Genomic DNA, 22,506 nt, shown 5'->3' on the forward strand with positions numbered 1-22,506 from the left:
CCTAGGCTCAGCAGGCAGGCAGATTGGAGAGGCGTTTCTGAGGGGGGGTTGGCAGGATATGGGGACGCCTGTGTGTGGCAAGGGCAGGAGGGCACACGGATCTGGGCTGGAAGAGGGGAGGGTCAGCTGGAGCCCCAGCGGGGCCCATGGGGACGGGGCGGCCTCGCACACTCCCTGGGCTGCTTGCCAAGGCTGGGGACTGCACAGCTGACCTGGTGCTGGCGCACACCACGCCCCAGAGGCCGGGCCGCCAGGCAGGGGAGAGTGAGGAGAGGGGCTCAGCCCTCCCCAAGCACCCCCGAGAGGCAGGCTGAGAGAGGAAGAGAACATGATTTAACATGACCGGCTGTTTACATTGGCCCCAAGGAGAAAGGTCTCCTTTCAACAGATTTCAAAGTCAGGCCCGGTCAGCGACCACACGGGGAAGCAAAATGAGATTTCAAAACTAGGGGCAGCAGGGGGAGGGGGAGGGAGAGGTGTGGAGGGGGTGGGGGTGCATTGGTTCTGCTGGCCTCAAGGAAGGGAGCGCAGGCCTCATGGGAAGGTCAGGCTCTCAAAGGAGCAGCCCCCGGAAGGGAGTGGGGGCTCCCAGAACAGAGCAGGGTGCCCAGAAAGGGAGTGGGGGCCAAAAGGTGAGGACGGCTGAGAGGGACAAGAGGAACCATCACAGAGAAAAGCAAGCAGAGCCCGTCCAGGTGCCAGGCTGGCCCAGGGTCACCATGGAAACCATAACATTTTTCACAACCTTTAAACTGGAGGAACTTCTAGGCTCTCAGACCCTGCCTGAGGTCCACACGTGTGTGCACACATGCATACACATCATCCACACAGTGAGACCACACACACCTGTGTACACTCAACACTCAGAGTGGTGCATGCATGCTGAATGTACACATGCCCCACGCACTCACACTCACACAATTCATGCTGGAATCACATACGGACACCACACAGTGCACACAGGCATGCACAGAAACGTGCACCAAGTACACACACGCATGTGTGCACTCATATGCATATACCTAGTGCATGCACAGGCATACAGACTTGCACACACATGCATGCACACACACGTATGCACACCACGGACAGAGTGGACACCTGCACCAGCTCAAACACACACACTCATCACACACACACTCACACACTCACACACACTCATCACATGCACATGCACACACACATAGTGCACGCACAGGCATACAGACATGCACACACATGCATGCACACACATATGCACACCACGGACAGAGTGGACACCTGCACCAGCTCTCTCACACACACACACTCTCTCTCACACACTCATCACCCACACTCACACACACATGCACACACACTCATCACACACACAGACTCACACACATGCACACACACATACACACACACTCATCACACACACATGCACACTCACACACACACTCATCACATGCACACACATACACACTTATCACACACATGCACACTCACACATGCACTCACACACATGCACACTCACACACACTCATCACACACACACACTCACACACACAGACTCTCACACACATGCACACTCATCACACACGCACACTCACACACATGCACACTCACACATGCACACTCACACACTCACCCTCCCCTGCTGTCCCTCCACAGCCCTCCTCCCCTGCAGAGCTCTGGAGCTGCCTCCCTGCAGGAGATTTTTAAAAGAGGCTGTTTATACAATTTCTAGCAACGAAATAATTATTATAATCACATTAAGTGATTTGGCTGTAAAATTCCTGTAAAAGGGATGGCTGTTCTCATGAGGCAGAGGGAGCGGGTGGGGTGGGGGTGGGGTGGGGGCGGCCCTCCTCCTGCATTTGTTTTGCTTGTTTTCATCTCCTCTGCCCTGGGAAATGAAAACAGTTTCTTTTATGATGCATGGGCCCTTGTGCGGGTCCTTGACCTTCTGGGCCGGTTTCTGCTGAGCTCGGCGGAAAATGCTCTGCACGGTCACGGCTCCCACGTGTGGGGGTGGAGGGGAGCGGAGGGGAGGCTCCGGCCCTTCCCAAAAACAGAACAACAATAACAGAGGCAGCCTCGGGAGCCAGGCCGGCCTGGGGCCTGGACAATATCCCGTGAAAACAGCCAGAAAGAGGGGCTTGCTTTCGGCCAGCCAGCGCCTTGCCATCGCGGAGTCTTTGTGGCTTCCACCTCTGGGCACGCCCCACCAGCTCCCTCCGTCTCCTCCGGGACACACGAGAGCCGGAAGGGAGCCCTCTCCAGGGTTTCTGGCCAGGCCCAGAGCTCAGACCTGGGAGGCAGGAGACTGGGCGCCAGGGCCAAACCCCAGCAAGTCCCCACCCCAGAGCATAGGTGCCGGGGAGGGCCTTCCTGCCAGGCTGCCACTGTCCTCCAGACCCCACCCCTGGGTTCTCCTGGGCACCGTGAGATGCCTGGTATCCAGAGTGGGGAACCAACACCCTCCTCCCACTGCCCCCCCATCGCCAGGGACCCTCCTCCCACTGCCCCCCCATCGCCAGGGACCCTCCTCCCACTGCCTCCCATGTCAACGGGGGAAGGAGGGCCGAGGGAGTGCGTGAGTCCCACTGTGTCAGGGTCACTGTGTCAGGGTCACTGTGTCAGGGTCACTGTGGCGGGGTCACTGTGGCGGGGTCAGTGCCCAGCCTGCCTGCCGAGGCTGCTGCCCACACTAGGACAGGCAGCGGCCTGGGCACCACACTGTCACCTAAGGAGAGGACTAGATGCGGGGGGCGGGAGGTGGGAAGGGCCCTGGGCGGTGACAGTGAGGACACGTGTGCTGAGCCACATCCCAGGTAGGCTTTGCTTACCAGTGGTCAGCGTCCTGGGGGTCCAGGGAGGCCACAGGGTGGGCCCGGGTCCGGGGGGTCAAGGTGGGGTTCTCTGGGCTCTTGGGCTGGCCCTGCCCCAGCTGGTGGAAGCTGCCCTTCAGTCTCTGCAGCAGCAGGGATTGGTGGCTTCATGGGGTGAGCAAAGCGCATGGGGACCAAGTTGGGCAGGGCACCTGTGCCTGCCACACCAGCATCAGAGGCCACAGGCCCCTGTGGCTATCCCTGGAGCAGTAGTCCCCAGCTGGCCTCTAGAGCTATATGCTCCTCCCCAGGCTGAAAGGCTGCGGGCACAGCTGACCATGGCCCAGGAGGGACTGGCCGCACTGCGCCAGGAGCTGCAGAGCATCGAGGAGCGCTGGGAGGGGCTGCGCACGGAGGCCCAGGAGGCCCGCCAGGCACTGAGCGACGAGGCCCGCGAGAAGGACGTACTGTTGCTTTTCAACAGCGAGCTTCGAGCCACCATCTGCAGGGTGGAGCAGGAGAAGGCCAGGTATGGTGGCCACCCAGGAGCAGCTGGGGGTGCCCTGCAGCCTGCTGCCCACCCAGGCCGTAGGGAGGATGGGGCAAGGGGGTTAGGCAGGGGCGTCCTGCTGATTTGGGCTCCACTGATGGTGGGGTAGACATGCCAAGCAGGCCTCCCACTGCCCAGTCCAAGAGGTCAGCAATGCTGGCCAGTGCGAGGGATGTCTGGGGACACAGACACACCTGTCCCTGCCCACAGGGAGTTCCCATCTAACAGGAAGATAGGTCACAGGTGGCCTCCAGGAGGCAGTGCAGAGCTGGGGAGCAGAGGGAGGCCAAGGGCCTGGCTGGGTCTCCAGAAAGGCCCCTGTGGGGCAGCTGGGCGGGACGGTACAACCCTCACAGCAGGTGGCAGAGGTGACAGGCTGGGCTGGATACTGAGTGTGAGGGAGAGGGGGAGACAGGGAGGGATGAGGTGAGGAGGCGCTGAAGAGTGGAGAGTGGACAGGGGCCATGCGGCCGGGCACTGGGACCTGGGTGGACATATGTCTGAAAGGTGACAGGGAGCCCTGCAGAGGCTGAGTTTGAAGACACTGTGGAGGGAAGACTGGGGACAGTGTCTCACTAGGGGAGACAGAGACCTGCTGGGCAGCTGTGCTGGCCCCCCCAGGAGGTGCGGGGACCCCAGCCTGTGGCACCCTCGTCAGTTTTAAGCGGTCCAAGGAGGAGAAGGAGCAGAAGCTGCTCGTCCTGGAGGAGGCCCGGGCGGCGTTGCAGCAGGAGGCCAGTGCACTGCGGGCCTGCCTGCGGGAGCTGGAGCAGGAGCGGGGGGACGCCCGTCAGGAGCTCCAGGAGCTCCACAGACAGGTAGGGTGGCAGGGAAGGGTCAACATCCAACCAGGCACCCTCCCGCCTGGTGGGTCCCAGCTCCTCCCAGGGCACCCTCTGGCTGCAGTGCAGGAGCCCCCAGACCTGGCCTTGCTGCCGCCTTTGAACCGCTCTGTCCCCAGACTTTGGGCCATGCCCTGCTCAGGCTCACAGGGTCCCTGGTTGGGTCTGTGCCCATGGGGCGCAGATGACAAGACTGGAGAGGGCAAAACCAGGAATGCTCTAGCGAGGAGGAAGGGAGCCACGCACAGCAGCACACGGAAGTGTCCTACATGTAACACCTTCCGGAGGCGCTCGGGAACTCAGGCAGGCTGGAGGGGAGGCCTGGCCTCTGCAGGGCAGGGTGCTGGCTTCCCCGAGGCCTGGCTCCCTCCCATAATGGCAGCCTCGGGGCAGTTGGCGCCAGTGCACCCCAGACACTGCCCACACTCCCTAATCAGTGCCCACCCTGCCCCACCTGAGCCTCCTCCTTGTCCCAGGTCCTCCAAGGAGGTCCCAGGTAGGTGTCTGCGGAGTGGCTGAGGGTGACAACTCCCAGGGCAAGGCCCTTTGGGAACACCTCAGCCCGACTCCCTGACTGTGGCCAGCTGCCCTCAAGGGACGTGTGAGCGGAGGCAGGAGGCAGGGAGGCTGCCTGGCTTCCAGCACAGAGACCGGTGACCCTGTCCATGCGGCCCCACGCTCCCAGGTGAGGACGCTAAAGGCTGAGAACCAGAGGAGGAGTGGAGAGGCCCATGAGCTGCAGGTGCAATGCTCGCAGGAGGTGCTGGAGCTGCGGAGGCAGGCAGCCAAGGCGGAGGCCAAGCGCGAGGGTGCCCGGAAGGAGGTGGGAGGGCTGCCTGTGCTCAGAAGGGAAGGAGCTGGGTGTCGGGGAGCAGAGGGAGGAGGCCCACCCCACTTCCTCACTGTCTCCCATGGGCGCACCCCAACATCCCTCCTACAGGTCCTGGGGCTGCAGAGGAAGTTGGCAGAGGTGGAGGCCGCAGGGGAGGCCCATGGACAGCGGCTCCAGGAGCACCTCCAGGAGAGCCGGGGGGCTGAGCAGACCCTCCGAGCAGAGCTGCATCGTGTCACCAGGAAGCTGCAGGAAGCCAGCGGTGTGGCTGATGCTCTCCAGGCTCGCCTGGACCAGGCCTGTCACCGAATCCACAGCCTGGAGCAGGAGCTGGCCCAGGCTGAGGGTGCGAGGCGGGACGCGGAGGCCCAGCTGGGCCGGCTGTGCTCCACACTCCGCCGTGGCCTGGGGCTCTGGAGACAGAGCCCGTGGGTCTCCCCGGAGCAGCCTGGTTCCCCCACCAAAGGTCAGAGTCCTCAGTGGAGACAGGCGGGCCCCTGTCCCAGCTCAGTCCCTGGCCTGGGCACCTCTCTTTCAGGCCTCGCGACTCGCACAGTGAGGGACTTGGACAGGCAATTGTAGGAGCCTGCGACTGGCTCCCCAAGCTCCCATGGCTGGGGCAGCAGAGAGGAAGGGGGAAGGGCGAGTATCTGTCACTGTGTTCCTGCCCACAACCCCTCCGCTGTCACCTCCCACAGGCTCCGACGGCTCCCAGGCTCTCCCTGGGCACCAGGGTGCCAGCCCCCCAGCTAGGCCCCACTCGCCCCTCCGATGGCCCTCGCCCACACCCGGAGGCCGCAGCTCAGAGCTTGTGGATGTGGCCACTGTGCAGGATGCCCTGCGGGACTTTGTGCAGCAGCTCCGGGAAGCCCAGCGGGAGCGGGTAATGGGGGCTGGGCTCCTCCCACCCACGGCGGCACCTGGGGGTCTCTGGGAAGAATACCTGCTGTCCACCCATCCGCACGTCCTTGGGTCTCAGGGTCAGTGTCCAGGCTATCCTGTTTGTTGTGCTAAACACCAGTACCACCACGGCCCCCAAACCCAAGTGCCTCGGGTGGCTGGGGGCTGCCCCCTTCCTCAGACCAGGCTGAAAAGCCCCTGGAGCCAGGCCCTGCTGTGACACCCACCAGGGCCCAGGGCAGGGCATTCTGCAGCTCATGCCACCCCTGAAGAGCTGCCAGGGCAAGTGCAGGACAGAGCCAGCTCCCCCCAGTGCTCCCCTCCAGTGGGGCCAAGCTCCCCAGGGGCTGCTCCTGGCTTCAGGGCTCCCACAGAACCACCTGTGAGCGGCCCCCTCCCAACTCGCTGGCTGACAGTGGGCAGGGGATTCCAGTGGGCAGGACTGTGGGAAAAACAGAGGCAGGCCCTGAGCCCTGGCCGGGGTCCTCCGTGCACACTCGTTCCCTTCAGGCCCACCTTCCCACCGCTGCCAGCCCCAGGGGGCAGGGTCCTGTCTGCACTCAGCCCCAAGTCCTGCCAGGGCAGCCCCTGCCGGTCCCCCTGACCACAGGCTGTGGGCCACCACCTGTCAGCTTTCCCACACCACACCTGTGCTTGAAACCTGGACCCTTCAGGCCCAGCCCCAGTGGGCACCTCCACCTCCCCAGGCCTGCAGGTCAGCTCAGCTTCCCCGTGTGACCACCTTCGCCGCACCTTCCCTGAGCCCACGACCCGCCCCACCCACTGCCCTGCCCTGCACACCCACAGGCTAGACTGTGAGCGGCCCCAGCTGGCCCCGACCCTCTAGCAGATACCTCGGCCCTCCACCCGCCCGCTGGGCTGCCCCCACTGACCTCAGTCCTTCTGCCCAGGATGACTCCCGTGTCCAGATGGCCACCCTGAGCAGCCGGCTGAGCGAGGCGGAGTGCAGGTGTGCCCGGGCCCAGAGCCGTGTGGGGCAGCTACAGAAAGCCCTGGCTGAGGCGGAAGAAGGTGACCGCCCTTGCCCTGCCCCGCCCACCCTGGGAGTGGCTGTGAGGGTGGCACCACCATATCCCCACTGCTGCCAGCTCTAAGCTTTCAGCCCCTGGGTGGGAAGGGAGCCTGGGGACAACACCCAAACCACCAGGCCTGGCGAGGCTGGGCCAGTGCTTGGCATCGGAGTTCTCAGCAGTGACTTCCCCAGAACAGAGGAGTGACGTCCACAGGCCCCTCAGGGCCCTCCCGATCTGGCCCCCAGCATCCTCTGTACCCCTGCCCCACCCTGGCCTCCTGCAGTTCCCACCGGGGGCCTTTGCCCGGGCTGTGCCCTCTGCCTGGCACCCTGTCCCCCAGACAGCCATGAGGCTCTCCCCGGACAGGCCCTGCCCCTTGTCACCCCCTCAGAGAGGCCCCTTCCTTCTGCCCCCCACTGCCTCACACGCACAAGTTTCTCTGCTTATTGCCCCCTCAATTAAAGGAAAGAGGCAGGAGGGAAGGATGGGTGGGGAGGAGGTCCAGAGTCCAGACACAGGAAGCCGGGACCCTGGGACCACCTCAGGACCCTTGAGCTGTGAGGATGGAACCACACCCCACGTGGGAGCCAGTCACTCAAGTCCACGGAGCCTCGCATTGCCTGCCTGTGACCTGGGAGAAGTGTGGGAGCCCCTCGAGCCACGCTGCTTGCCCCACAGGCCGGCGCCGGGTGGAGGGTGCTCTGAGCAGCGCCCGGGCAGCGCGTGCCCTGCAGAAGGAGGCGCTCCGCAGGCTGGAGACGGAGCACCTGGCGAGCGTGCGTGCAGCAGGCCAGGAGAAGCGGCGGCTGCAGGTGGGTCCCAGGTGGGGCACAAATCAAGGCCTCTTGGTCACCCTCACACCCTGCAGGGAATTCCACAGGGTCGGGAGGTGGGAGAGAGGGTCTGCAAAGGCTTCTTTGGGTGTTCAGGGCTGGAGCCAGTGGGCCAGCCCAGCGGGGCCCTGGGGCAGAGGTGCAGCTGGGTTGTGACAGGCGGCTTTGGGGTCATCAGGACTGGAGCTGTCCTTAGCAGAGCTGTCTTTAAAGTGGGTCTAGCCCTTGTTTTACAGACTGGGAAAACTGAGGACTTGGCCCTGGGAGCGCAGTGCCCCAAGTCCAGGCCCTTCCTTCTTGCTGAGGCCACACTGGCAGGCATAGGGGTGGCCCCGGCCCAACCTTGGGGCTCTTTATAGGGTCGCATGTCCTGCTCCAAGACCACTGTTCATTCTGTGTCACTCAGGAAGGGCTGAAGTCAGTATCCCTACACGCCAGGCTTTGTGCTGGGGAGGTGTCCGCTGGGTCTGAGGTTTTCAGGTGAGGAGCCTAGGCCTGGAAATGGAACAGCCAGGCCGGAGTGGATGGAGGCCTGGCCCAGGTCTTGGTTCTCAGTGCTGGTGGGGAGCCCCAGGCCCAGCCCAGCCCCACGGGTCCAAACATCCCCTGGGGTGTCCTGAGATTCTCTTGTCAGGACTGGGCCAGGGGACAGCTGTTCCGCTCCAGAGCGCTCCCTTGCAGGCCCCAGCGGCCAGGGAACAGCGTGTCTGGCTGAGGTTCCCCAGGGCAACTGCCCCCGGGCATCCCCCAACCCATTCTGGAAAGAGGGAGCCAGCACAGTGCAGAGGGGACAGGGCACAGAGATTGGGGAGCCACTGCTCTCCAAGTGTCCCTCCAATGAGGGAGGCCTGGGTGAGCTATCAGGAGGGACAGCCTTGCAGGTTGGCAGAAGGGCCCCAAGGGCAGCCGGCCAGGCCTCGACCCCGAGGTCAACTGCAGAAGCCACCCATGGTCCACGCGGGGCTCAGCCTAGGAGCCTGGTGGCCCTCAGAGGCCCCCAGAGGGCTGTTAGCACTCAGACAACAGGCAGGCCCTGAGTCCCCCAAAGGCCCTGAGCCTCTGAGGAGGTGGCTCCTGCAGGGGAGAGGGGAGGGGCAGAGAGCAGAGAGCAGGCTGCAGAGAGGGCAGGTTCCTCGTTAGCCAGGAGCTTGGAAATTTCTGTTTTGGAAAGACTCCTCTGGTGAGAAGCTGCTGGGGCAGTAAGGCTAGAGACATCTGTGGAAAGACCCAGACGGCCTGGCCAGGGATGGGGTCAGGACTTGTGAGATGCCCAGGAGATGGGGGGACCTAAGAAGTCAGGGGACCTGGAGCGGGCTGAGCTGGACCAAGCTCAGCCTTTCATTTTATATGTATAGTCACATGTATGCCTCCCATGTGCGTTCAGAAATAACATTCTCTGTTCACAGGTTACACATTTTGAAACAGGCCTTCTATTTTATTTTGTTTTTGGAGATGGAGTCTCGTTCTGTCACCTAGGCTGGAGTGCAGTGGCACCATCTTGGCTCACTGCAACCTTCGCCTCCCAGGTTCAAGCGATTCTCCTGCCTCAGCTTCCCAAGTGGCTGGGATTACAGGCACCTGCCATCACACCTAATCTTTTGTATTTTTAGTAGAGACAGGTTTCACACCATGTTGGCCAGGCTGGTCTTGAGCTCCTGACCTTAAATGGTCTGCCCACCTTGGCCTCCCAAAGTGCTGGGATTACAGGCGTGAGCCACCGTGCCCGGTTCTGAAAGAGACCTTGAAGTCAACCTTTACAAATGCATTATTCAAATAGGCCACATTTGGCCGGGCGCGGTGGCTCAAGCCTGTAATCCCAGCACTTTGGGAGGCCGAGACGGGCGGATCACGAGGTCAGGAGATCGAGACCATCCTGGCTAACACGGTGAAACCCCGTCTCTACTAAAAAATACAAAAAACTAGCCGGGCGAAGTGGCTGGCGCCTGTGGTCCCAGCTACTCGGGAGGCTGAGGCAGGAGAATGGCGTGAACCCGGGAGGCGGAGCTTGCAGTGAGCTGAGATCCGGCCACCGCACTCCAGCCTGGGCGACAGAGCCAGACTCAGTCTCAAAAAAAAAAAAAAAAACAAACAAAAAACAAAAAAAACCAAATAGGCCACATTTGATCCAGTTCCTGAATTTATCAAAGCTAAGGATGATGTGTTGAATTTTCCCACTACAATTCTTTTTGTCAGTGTCTCCTTTTATTTCCAAGGAGAAATAAAAATACCCTATTTCCAAGGGTGTTTGACTTCTAGATTTCTAGACTCTTCGAATTTGAAGTTTCTCAGTTAACTTTTCCTGAGTGGCCTGCATGTCCTGTGACTGCTGTTTGTCTTCCTCTTGGCCTCTGCTTTTTTGGTGTTTGTGTTTTCAGCCTTCATTTCATCGGCCTGGCTTTGGTTTCAATCCCACCTTAGTGTCTCTGCCTCTTCTGGGGGAATTTGTCCCACGTAGAAGTTTTGTGGTAACCCATGCTGTTTTTCCTTAGGTTGCTGATAGGACACTTCCTCCTTTCCATGTGTCTTTCCTGCCTGTCCTGTCTTGCATGGTAGGGATGATTTATTCATCCTCTTTTCCCTTAGCATTTGCATCCAGGGCCTCTTATGGCTGGCCCAGGACAGCGCCCTGCCCCCTCCGGGGACTGTGGGTCTTGTCCCTTCCCTCCCCAACTGCACTGCTTCCACCTGTGCCCTAGGAGCTAAGACTTTTGTTCCTTAGAACTTCCTGCTCTGGACACTCCCCTTTTCCAAACCTGCCCCCCAGGGGGGCTCTGGGCTCTCCTGCCTGTAGGCTGAACTTCTCTTGGTGTCTGTGGACCCCAGGGCTGTCTACCCACAGCAGCCCATGCCTAGTGCACTACTTTTTGCAACAAATTACTGATGACTTAACCCCACTTTGAGCCCCCAGTCCTATGGGTGAGAAGCCTGGCATGGTGTGACTGGCATCTCCCCTCTGGGTCTCACAGTCATGGGGTGGGCTGGGCCACCCAAGGCCCCAGGGAAGAGTCCTCCTCTGGGCTCATCCAGGTGCTTCTGGGGGCATCCTGGCTCATCCCAGTGTGGTGAGTCCAGCTCCTTGCATTGTCAGGCTGAGCCTCATTTCTGGGCGGTCAACCAAGGGCTCCCCACTCCTAGCCCAGGGCTTCCTCGGCTGCCTCACAGTGTGGCAGCAGCGCCTGCACCCCATGCCGCCCGTCTCCACGTGCCTCCCACCTCACGGCTCCCTTCTGCCGACACCCGAGGGCATGCGTGAGTGGGTGAGGCCCACCTGGGTGGTCACCCTTTGCTTAACTCAGAGTCAACGATTCACGTCCACAAAGTCCCCTGGCCTGAATCCAATGGAATCACAGGATAACGTCGGGGCCAGAGCTCACGGGGCCCTCTGAGGGCTCTGCCTGCCACATGGGTCCAAGCAACGTGTTACCAGCTTTGGTGGGCTCCGTGCCTCTGGTATGATGGCTGGGGCCGCTCATGGCATCTCTCCTGGAGGGGCCTGGTTTTCATTTGATTCTGGACTCCTTGTTTGCCTCTGACCTTGAGTTCAGATGGGTTCAAGAAATGTGCGGATTCCCTGGGTTCTTTGTGTTTTTCTTATCCGTACTCTTTCCAGAGTGGCAGCCAGAGGCCTCCATGTCTTTGAAATTAAAAAATGTCACCAAAATGTGGGCATGTCGGCCCCTTTCATTATTTTTACCTACTCTGGCAAGCCCTCCCTACTTGCAGAATCAAATCTACCTTCTGTTTACAGAGGTTCCTTCCACTGCAAAAACAAAACAAACAAACAAACAACAACAACAAAAAACCATCTCTTCTCCTTCTCCCTCTTCTCTGTTCTTTTGTCCTGAATTCTCAGCATCCCAATACTGACCCCCTGGACCTGTCCTCCTGGCTTCAGTCTTGAATTTCTCCTTCTCATCTCGGTTTTCCCCAAGGTCCCAGGAGAATTTCAGGTCTTACTCCTCCTACTCAGCTAATCTCAGGATCTGCCGCATCTCATCTGCTGCTCCTGCCCCCACAGCGGCCTCCTTCGGCCTGAGTTTTCATTTTGGATTGTCCACCTCGAGACCCCTGCCCTGTCCTCACCTTGAGAACACCAGTTACCATCTTCTGATGCGTGTCAGTAGCTCACTTCTCTGTTTAATTAGAGACTCTCAGATCTGATTCCTCAGATCCACTTTATTTTCTCAAACCCCAGTAGACACTAGTTTTATGATTTTTTTTTTCCTTTGCGTGTCTTTAAAGAAAGGAGTTCTAGCCTTGTTTGAAGTTGGGAGTGGAGAGGAGCCCATCAGGGACTTTATGCGTCCCCATCCTAATATTTCAGGCTCAAAGGGAAGGCAGAGAGAAGGGTTCCAAGATCCCGCAGCCACAGGGAGCCACTGGGGAGTGTAGGGAGCCAGTAGTGGAGTTCGGGCCCCTCCCAGAGCCGTTCTGTTCCTGAAGTGGGCGGGGTGGGGGACGCTCTTTGGTGCACAGTCTTGGTGGTGCACAGTCTTGGTGGGGTCCTCCACCTCCCCAGCTGCTTGCCTCACAAGGATGGAGGGCTCCCTGGGTCCCCCAGCCACAGCAACCTCTTTCCTGAGGTCCTAGTGGGATAGAGTTGCCTCCCCAACACCCCTGCAGCTCCCTCCAGTCCTCCCCCTTCTGAGCCAGGGTATGGGGGTACAGGGGTCCCACTTTGGGTCTCTGAGCCAAAGTGCAGAGGACACCTCTGACGTTGATCAGACCTTTGTCTGTATGCATTTTTCTGCTTGGTCTAGAATTTGCTCAACTTTTTTAGTGAAATGTGCTAAAATCTATCATTATTGTGTCAATGTTTTCTTATAATTCTGGCAATCACTGTTTCACCTATTTTTAGGCAGGTTGGTTTCATCTGCCCTCGGGAGTCCTCCGAGTCCCTGGTCTCCAGCCCTGAGGAAAGTTTTTCCCAACTTTTTGTAATCTATTGGTCATTGTGGTGGGTTTCAGGATTCAGGCACACCTAAGTCACTAGAGGCCCACACTTGTGACACACAGCAAACCCAGGCAGAGAGTTCAGGGTTGAAATTTTCTAGCCAGCCAGGGGGCTGGGAACACACAGCCATGCTCCCTGCTGCCCCGTGCCCCTTGCTGAGCCCGGGGGGTGCTAGGGTCCAGTAGGGCAGGCCTGGCACCTCTCCTGGCTCTGCCAAGCTCCCAGCACAGTCTAGAGCCAGCTCTGCATTTGACACAACAACTTTCACTTTCATGGACTGGTTTTTCCCCTGTTTCACATAAGCCAATGTGTTTGTCAAGAGAAAGTTAATTAAAAACATATTTTTGTAATTAAATGGTAGGCTGTGCTATGCAAACAGTAAGATTCTTGTTTGAGAGCAAATCCCTCCCCGTTTCCAAGGCTACCCTGGGAATTTGATAGAACAGCCGTGCAGGACCAGCCCGTGGCGTCAGGACACGCGCAGAATGCAGCAGCAGTGCCCAAGTAGCTGGTCAGGTCTCCGAGCAGGCGGGAGGCCTGGCACTCACCCAGCATCACCCACAGCCTCATGTGGGCTCAGAAAGGCCCCCCATGCCACCCTTGGACTGACGCCTGGTCACAGCCTCCATGGCTCAGGGAAGCTCATGGCGTCCTTGGACTCTTGCCCAGGCCTCCTTCCCCTGCTGTGCCCACGTGCCACACCCACCCCCCCAGCTCCCCACATCCCCAGTGCCAGCCCTGGAGTTCACCCGCCTGTGGGGGCTCAACTCAGCATCAGTCACAGGTTCTAAAAGTTTCCAGGGTTCACACATGCCCAAAGCTAGCAGAGCAGCTTAGGACCAGCAGGGCCCACAAGGTGGACACTGAGCCACAGTTGGACTTGATTTCTCTCAGTGTTTTGTCAAGAATTTTTGCATCTGTAATTCCTTTATGGTGACATATTTTTCAGATTTGTGTTAAGAAAATTTTATTATTTTATAAAATGAATTGGTGGGCTTTCCATTTTTTCCATCACCTGGAACACTCAAACTAACTTTTCTTGAAAGGTTCGTTGAACTTCCCTGTACATATTCCGCAGCTCCTGTCATTGTGAAGAATACAACTGAATTCCCTTTCCAATCTCTTTTCTGTCAAGGGTCTGTTTTAGTTTTCCATTTCTTCTGGAGTCAGTTTTGCACTATGGGAGCATAACTCATCTTACACGTTCAGTACATTGCCAAAGACCTGCACATACATCTGCTCAGCATCACCTTCGTTATATACATGGTCTTGTCAGCAGTTACACCTGCCTTATATGCATAGTTGTGCCTTATTTACATGTGGAGTTATAGCTGTTTTTGTCCTTCGTGTTGGAGATTTGTTTCTTTCCCTTAGTCTGATTTTGCCAGCAGTTCATGTTTTATTCCTCTTTTCAAAGAATCAATTTATCTCTTCTTTTATTTTTGTCTAGTTTATCGATTTCAGCTTTTGTTTCTATGAACACTCTATTTTTATTTTTAGTTTACTTCTTTAAAAAATGTTTTGAGGGTCTCGCTCTGTCACCCAGGCTAGAGTGCAGTGGCATGATTTCGGCTCACTGCAGCCTCTACCTCCTGGGCTCAAGCGATCTTCCTACCTCAGCCTCTTGAGTAGCTGGAACTACAGGCATATGCCACTACACCTGGCTAACTTTTGTATTTTTGTTTGTTTGTTTGTAGAGATGGTATTAAACCATATTGCCTAGGCTGGTCTCGAACTCCTGCATTCAAGTGATCCACCCACCTCGGCCTCCCAAAGTGCTGGGATTACAGGCATGAGCCACCACATCCAGCCAACACTCTCTTTTTGTTGTAATTTTTCTGATTTCTTGAAAGGAATAAGTAATTTGTTTATGTTTGGGCTTTGTCTTTCAATAGTAAGAGCATTTAATGTGATCCTATTTTCCCTAATTGTGGTTTGGTATGTGTCCCATCAGATTTTGATGTGAGTTCTTTTCCTTTTTACTAGTTTTCTAGATGTTTCCATTTTTATTTCTTCTTGAATTCGAGGGTTATTTGAAAGCATGAGTGCGTGTTTGTGCCACTTTTGGTTGCTGATGTCATCGTCCTGGAGAGGCTGTGGCTTGGGCAGGGATGATGGCTTTCTTTTGATCAGCTTCTGGGTGGATCTGTGTTTATGCTCCCGCTTTGTCAGTTGTTTGTTGGTAATTCGCTTTTTTGGTTTGGTTTTGTCTATTTGTTTGTGATGTGTTTAGAGAATACTGGACAAGCTGATTGCAAAGTTTACAGGAAAGAATAGATGTTTGAGATTTTCCAAGAAAATTTTGAAAGTGAATAGTACAACAGGCTATAATGCTAGTATGGTCAAAGCAGGAGAGGCTGGCAGAATAGATACAGAGGCAGCAGGGCAGGCCACAGTCCAGAGGAGGCCCTGCCACCATGAACTAGCATCAGACCCTGCCCTCTGTCTGGCCCCAGAGTCCCACTGTGTGGAGTGAAGGGCTCTGACACCCTTGTATGTGAGGACTGTCCAGAGCTAACTCTGTCCCGTGACTGGCCTGAGGGCAGGATGGGGCAACTGGCCAGTGCAGGGAGCCCAGGGGATACCTGCCAGTGGGCAACCAAATTGGCCCATCGTCGCCCAGTGGATAAATGAGTATCAGACTGAGGACCTCAATTCCAAGAGCCCAAAGTATGGATTTGGCTAGTGTTTGTGGCCTGCCCTGTCCTCCTCTGTGCAGCCAGCAGGATGCTTAACGAGGCCTTTGTCCCTTCTGCTCATGTTCAGATATTTCCCAGCCTTCCATGCAAGCCCTTCATTTGTAACAGCTTCCCTGGGGGCATCTCAGAGTCCACAGCATCCTCCCAGCCTTTTTTTTTTTTTGAGACAGAGTTTCACTCTTGTTGCCTAGGCTGGAGTACAGTGCCGTGGTCTTGATTCACTGCAACCTCTGCCTCCCAGGTTCAAGTGATTCTCCTGCCTCAGCCTCCCAAGTAGCTGAGATTACAGGCACCCGCCACTATGCCCGGCTAATTTTTTGTATTTTTAGTAGGAATGGGGGGCTTCATCGTGTTGTCCAGGCTGGTCTCGAACTCCTGACCTCAGATAATCTGCCCATCTCAGCCTCCCAAAGTGCTGGCATTACAGGCATGAACCATCACACCCTGCCCCAGCCTTCTTTTGGTCCCAACGAGACCCCTGTGAGGCTGCCTCATACCTGCGCCCCAGATGGGGAAACTGACACTGGAGCCCCACATGCTGGCTCCAAGCCCAGGCTCTGCCCTGCTCAGGCTCCAGCGTAGGAGCCTCTGGAGCCCAGGCTCATGCCTGAGCACTCAGCTCTGGGGGAGAAGGGCTGGGGTTCTTTTCTGCAGCTACTTAAACCCTCAGACCGAATCCACGTTTTCAAGGTTTGTTTTGCCAGCCTGCCTCTCACACAGCATCAGGATTTAGAGCCAAAGGGACACAAGAGATGAGAGCAACTCCCTGGGGCCAGTGGGGCTGTGCATTAAAGGAGAACCATTCAATTATTACGGTTCCTTCAAATTCCATAAAAGCTGAGTCATTACAAGAGGTTTGGGACCTCTTAAAACTGCCGTGAAATATTTGAAGAAAACTTCTGCTTTTCTACTGGAAAATTATATAGAAAATTATAATTTTCAAAATTGCACAAAGGGCGAAGCATCACAATCTGAGATGCAAGCATTGTCTTCCTTCTTTTCCTTTTTTAAAGTAACAAAGTGTTGGACCAAAAAAAAAAAAAGTGTTTCCAGAGTCCGGCCACCCCAGAAGGAGCTAGCCATTTCTCCCACAAAACCCTCGAGAAGGTGCAAGGGTGGGGGCTCATCAAGACCTGACCAGGCCAACTTGCAGTCAACAAGCTTCCAGTGACAGATGCCTTGCAAGCTCCTTCACACGTCTGGGGGCCTCTCAAGGCCCAACAGCTGCCAGCTCTGAGGCTCAGGGGACCTCACGGGTGCCATCCTCCCTCCTGGGGTGACAGGGAGGCGGGATTCCTGCAAGCAGGAGGAGAAGGCGGCAGTGTAGGGTGGGGGCGCCACGGGGAAAGTTATGCACAGAGGGCAGCAGGTGTACGTGGTTGAAGGGGTGGTGAGTTCCCCGGGCAATGTCCTGGGGGCAGCTGGGAGCACCACAGGCCCAGAGCAAGGCAGTGGCATGGCCAATGATATTCAAGTGAAATGCACCCTCAGCCATCATGGGGTAGCGCCTGGGGACAGTGAGGAAACTGAAGGGTTGTCACTGGTCCCAAGTGGATAATGGTGGTTTGGACAGGCTGATGGCAGAGGGGCTGAGAAGAGGGCGCAGGGGTGAGGGACATAGCAGGGATCATGGGCCATCCCACCTTCATGGACTCTGGAGCTCCTGAGCTCAGTATGGGACTAGCCATGTCCCCAAGTGGGAGCTGAAGCAGGAGAACACACAGTGTAATGCCAGAAGGGGCAAGCAGGGCCTGAGCCAAACACACTCCAGGAGCCTTGGGGAGGGTCACCTCAGGCTTTATCCCAAGGGCAGTAGGAGTCACCAAAGCTGGAAGCAGGGCAGGGATGCCACTGATGTGCCCTCTGAGACCACTGGCTGCAGCAGAGAACCTGCCAAGCCTGAACCTTTGCCCATGCTGGACCAGACCCCCAGGACTTTCATCTCAGGCTTCCTGGGGGTCCACACCTTTGACTTACATTGCAAACACAACCACCTGATCAACACACTTCAAGTTGTTCTTAACCACGTTCTTGCTGTTTTCATCCCAGTGATACGGTCCTGCCAGACAGTCTAGGCAGATGCCCTGAGGTGAGGGTTTCACTGCAGGGCCTCCCACCCCCACTGTCTCCAGGTGGGCCCTGTGTCTCCTTCCCCCAGGAGCAACTGGACATGCTGCACCAGGCCCTTGATGAGAGCAGGAGGCACAATCAAGGCCTGGCCAAGAAGGGGAAGCTGCTGGAGGAGCAGCTCACCAACTTGGAGCACAGGTGCCAGGAGGCTGAGGGATCGCTGGAGCCCCTGCGACAGGTGAGGGTGCCCAGGAGGGCAGGGTACGCTGTCACCAGGAGGCGGTGAACAGGCCTACAGGGGAAAGGCCCTGTGGTCCTTTGCAGAATCAGCCCCTCAGCATGATGGGAGGCCTAGAGAGATGCTGGAGGCAAGTGTGCAGGCCTGCAGAGACCCAGGCCCCATCCAGTCCCCTGCTGACAGATGGGGAAACTGAGGCTGGAGGGGCCCACAGGGAGTCAGGGGGCTGGATTTCTTGCCGTCAGTAAGCACCCCTACAACAGAGGAGTCAGCTGTGGACACGCTGTTTAGAAGAAAATAAGCTGAGGCCAGAGCCAGCCTTAGATGGAACGACCCTGCTCTCAGAAACTCGGGCCCTCCCAATCCCTGGCCCACGCCCAGCATCTCCGGCCCAGGTGCTCTGGCGGCCACAGCAGCTCAGCGGGGGGCAGGAGGCCGCCGAGGCGCAGGCAGAGAGGCGCGTCCTGCAGGAGCAGACGGCGGCACTGCCCACCCAGCGGTCGCGTCTGCAGGGGGAGCTCGCGGCGCTGCGCGCTCAGCTCGCACAGGTAGGCGGCCGCGGTGGTCCTTAGAGAGGCGGGAGGAGCTCGTGGCGGGGATCCGCAGGGGCGCAGCTGGGTGAGGCGCTGGCCCACGCAGGCTTCTGTGTCCTCACCTGCCGGCGGGGTGGCACTAAGCTCAGGGTCCGGACGCCCGCAGGTGGCCACAGCCCTACCAGTGGTGTCGTGTGCGCCCTGCCTTGGCTTGGCAGGCACCTTGGGGCGGGGCACAACCCTGGCTTTGTCTCCAGTGTCTGAGCCCAGCTTTGCAGGAAACCGAGTGACCTGACACACCGCGCACCCCAGAGCCCCAGAGGTCCCTGCTTACGGTGGAGATCGCCCCTCCCCTGGGGTGTGGCTGGAGCAACAGGTGGGCCAGCCTGTGCAGGTGCCCCACAACCTCCCCTCTCAAAGCTCGCAGGGACAGTGGCCACTGAGCTCCCGGTAGGGCCTGGGCAGACGGGGTGAGAGACCAGGAAGAGCTCAGTGGTCAAGGAGCGAAGTGACGGTCTTCACCCAGTCCTGTCATCCCCTGGCCTCCTGGGTGCAAGACAGGGTTTCAGAACCCAAAGGTCAGACAAATGTAGACCACCGTGTCCAGAGGTGGGCTGCAGAGGTGAGGCTGGGTGGAGGCACCCTGCTGGTGGGTGCGTGATCCAGTGATCCTGACCAATGAGCTCGGCCCCCAGGCCGCACGTGAACCCGGCTCCCACGCATGAAACCTGAGGTAGCAGAGCCATTCGTGGGGAGATGAGGGGTGCACAGCCGCCAGGTTGACTGATAGGGAAACAGCCCGAGAAAGAGGAAATGGCGTTCCAGGAAGCAGGCAGAGCTTCTCAGAGCCCACAGCCCAGCCATCACTCTTTGGGCCCACCAAGGAGGCGCCTGCTATGTACAGCACCCCCTCCCCATCACCTGAGAGGCGGCTCTCTTGTCCTCTGTGAGCACTCCACCCACACCCAGGCACTCACTCCCCCCACACCCAGGCACTCGCTCCCCCCACACCCAGGCACTCGCTCCCCCCACACCCAGGCATGCACCCTGGGAGTCTCGCTGCCCCCCACAGCAGGGGCTGGGTGCATGCAGGGGCCCCCACCTGGCAAGTGAGGGCAGAGTGGGCACATGGTCCCAGCCCACAGGGTGGCCTCACACTGATCCCTCTTTCTGTTCATCCTCCTCACCTTGACACCGGCCCCTCGAGCTGTCTGCACAGTTGGGCTCCTCCCTGATGGGGATATGGTGGCTGTCCAGGGCTGCAGGGCTGGACACTGCCCTTTCTACAGCATGGGTTGTTTAAATGACTCCAGGGCACCATCAGGGTCCTGCACAGGGACTGTTTGGCTCACAAACGGGGCTGACTGGAGAGGCTGGTGCATCACATGGGCACATGGGCACAGCCCCCACCCACCCTGTGGGTCCAAGGTACAGGATAGGGTAGTGCTGGTGGCCTGAGGCCAGAGTCCCTGCGGAAGCTGTGCCCACCTCCCTCTGGACCAGACGGTTTTGGAGGGGCTGCCTCCAGCTTGGCATCCCTGGACCCTGTTGCCCACTACCCAGGTCTCCTCATGACCCCTTGACCCCAGAGCCCCACACCCACCCCCTGTCAGCTACTCTCCTGCCACCCTTGCCCACACAGCCACAGAGTGGCCACCGAGGTCAGGGAGAGCCATGGGAGAACCTGTGGGTCACCCCGCTGGAGGGACAGGCCTGGAAAACCAAGCCGGTGTTGGTGGCACCACGACCCACGCACAAGCTCTCACCTCCAGCGCCCAGGGGGCCGAGCTTGTTCTCCTTGGGAAGTTTGTTTGCCATCCCAGGCCAGATGGCACAGGGGGAGGGGCGGGAAGGGCGGGTGTCTTTGGCCTTCCATCGTGGAGCCTGGGGGACAGCCCCTTGTCCCTCTGCTGGGTGCTGCTGAGGCCCTGCAGGAACAGGGAAGGTGCCCACATGGCCCAGGCTGGCCCTGCAGAGCGGGCTACACTAGCTGTAGGCCCAGGGTTCTGATGCCCTCATAGCCCCCCTCTGGGAGTAGGCAGGAGGCCCCAGAGTGGGATGGGGCTCCAGAGGAGGCAGCCGGAAGGAAGATGGGCACTCGGGATGGGGGAGGGGAGGATGGCATCTGCTGAGCTGGTCCCTGAAGGGTCAGTGCCCCCATCTATGAAGTGGGGAAGGCAGGTGCTGAGGCCTCAGGGGTGAACCCCAGAGCAGGGTGGCACTTCCCAAGGCCTCACTGCCACCTGCACAAGGCCCTGCAGCCCATCCTGCCCAGGGGACAGGGGCCAGCAGGCGAGGGCAGTCACGAAAGCCACCAGCCAGCTTGTCCACAAAGGACCACCTGCCCTCCAGAGGAGGGCCGGCCAGTGGGGTCCAGTCACCAGCCCCTGCTGCTGTTCCTGAAGGGGGCCCAGCCCTGGGCCATGGAGCCAGGGTGTTGGGGCCTCCCGTGGACGCTGCTGGGGGTGGGGGAGCAGGGGCTTGCATCAGCCCTGGTTGCGACAGCACTGCCCGGGGACGCAGAGCCAGCTGTGGGCACAGTGCCCGCCGTGAGTCCCTGGAGCCCGAGGAGGGGGAGGGAAGGAACAGCTAATGAGTTCCAGGAGGTCAGCTGTGAGGGGCCCACAAACCCATAAACCCTTTATTGGTGTCTCAGGAGGGGAAACCCGGATGTGGCCGTTTATTTATTTTGGATTTCACTTTTCTCTTCTCTTTATAACATGCACTTCCAGGAGTGTAACTGGATTTTTAAAGAAACAGGACTTCCTTTTTCAGTGCAGGGGGACTCTGGTTTTCTCAGTCCTGAAGAAGAAAAGAACCCTTATTCTTTGTGCAGTTCCAACCACTGACCCCGTAACTCACTTTACCCTCGCGAATTATCCCCTCTGTCTCAGGGCCCGAAACCAGGCCTGCTCCAGCCCTGAAGCCGAGAGGGCAGGTTTGTGGTGTGCCGAGTGTGTGCACTGAGCCCCAGGTCTGCTGCCCAATCCTGGGCCAGGCCCAGCACCCAGGAGAGGGCAGTGGGGCCGACAGAGGACTGACCTGGCATTCCAGCCCAAGACTGTCGCCCCTGTGGACACAGCCCCAGCAGGCATGACTCTCGGGGCTGGGCACAGCAGAGCCCAGAGGCAGCCTGGTTTGGAGAGCAGGGCAATGGGTTCCAAGCCTGCCTTAGCGCCTGCCTGGCCCAATAAGCCTCTGACATCATGGGATCCCATCCACACCAACCACCCATGAGGCATGCCCCAGGCCATCTGGGGGCGCTGGAAGCAGGCTGTCTGGGGCTGGTGGACGGTGTTCCTTGCCTAGTGCTGCTCTCTGTAAGAGAGAACTCTTAGATTCAATCCTTTCCTCTAGAGGGCCTGTTCGCAAGGGAACAAAAGGTCCCTGCCAACTTTCCCACAGAAAATGTCTGTTTCCTGGGTAGCCTTCCCTGATATTTAACGTGCAGCTTATCCTTCCTGACCTGTACCGATGAGGTGGGGAGTGGGTGACTAAGGAGGGAGCTCACTGGGGCAGCCTGCAGCCTACAAGGAGGACGGACAGTGGGGACGGTGCTGCCAATGCCACAGGCTTGTTGGGACTGAGACAGCAAGTATGCCTGGCTCTCAGGGCCTGTGCCTGTACGAGCTCAGCAGATCCTGAGTGCCAGCAGCAGAAGGCAAGTGCCAGAGAGTGCAGGGGATCATGGCTCATGAGGCTTGGAGGAACACTGAGAAGACGTTTGCGGGGTAGCTCCTGGAATGTCACCTTAAGAGATGTAGAGAGTCCCCCATTGAGGATGTTGATGGGGACATCTGCTGCTCTGTAGCTGGATGGGGACTTGGCCCCATGCTCCTCCTTAAGCTGTCACTCTGGCTGCAGATGTCAGATAGACCTGGGTGAGGCCGGGGTTCCTGGCCCAGGGCAGTGCCCTTCCTGACCCTGCCAGCTCTTAGGGGAATTCAGAGTCCTTCCCAGAGGCATCCCTGTGCTCCCAGAGGAGGGCTGGCCTGACCTCACTTCCTGCCACGAGGCCACAGGTTCTGCCTCCTGGGCTCTCTGCAGACGGAGCAAGAGACACTGAAGAGGGAGGAGGATGTGGTGAGGCTGGGGGCTGAGAAGGAGCAGCTGGACCAGTCTCTGAACAGCCTGCACAAGGAGGTGGATGGAGTCCGGAGGCAAAATCATCAGCTGCAGGTCAACTGGGCCAGCAGAGCTCTGCGTACCTCAGACTTGGGAACAGACCT

At 58.5% G+C, this 22,506-nt stretch overlaps 1 protein-coding gene across 1 annotated transcript in view; it reads left to right on the forward strand.

The window, feature by feature from the left end:
* CROCC2 (ciliary rootlet coiled-coil, rootletin family member 2) overlaps nucleotides 1–22,506 on the forward strand; it is an 82,677-nt gene that overhangs the window by 52,776 nt on the left and 7,395 nt on the right. The window contains 9 exon segments of the mRNA XM_025403972.1: nucleotides 3,104–3,321; nucleotides 4,001–4,160; nucleotides 4,870–5,007; nucleotides 5,125–5,482; nucleotides 5,715–5,899; nucleotides 6,828–6,948; nucleotides 7,629–7,762; nucleotides 17,595–17,744; nucleotides 22,325–22,456. Of these exon segments, the coding sequence (XP_025259757.1) occupies nucleotides 3,104–3,321; nucleotides 4,001–4,160; nucleotides 4,870–5,007; nucleotides 5,125–5,482; nucleotides 5,715–5,899; nucleotides 6,828–6,948; nucleotides 7,629–7,762; nucleotides 17,595–17,744; nucleotides 22,325–22,456 (1,596 nt within the window).

Source organism: Theropithecus gelada, chromosome 12, assembly GCF_003255815.1.
Source record: "Theropithecus gelada isolate Dixy chromosome 12, Tgel_1.0, whole genome shotgun sequence".
Taxonomy (NCBI): domain Eukaryota; kingdom Metazoa; phylum Chordata; class Mammalia; order Primates; family Cercopithecidae; genus Theropithecus; species Theropithecus gelada.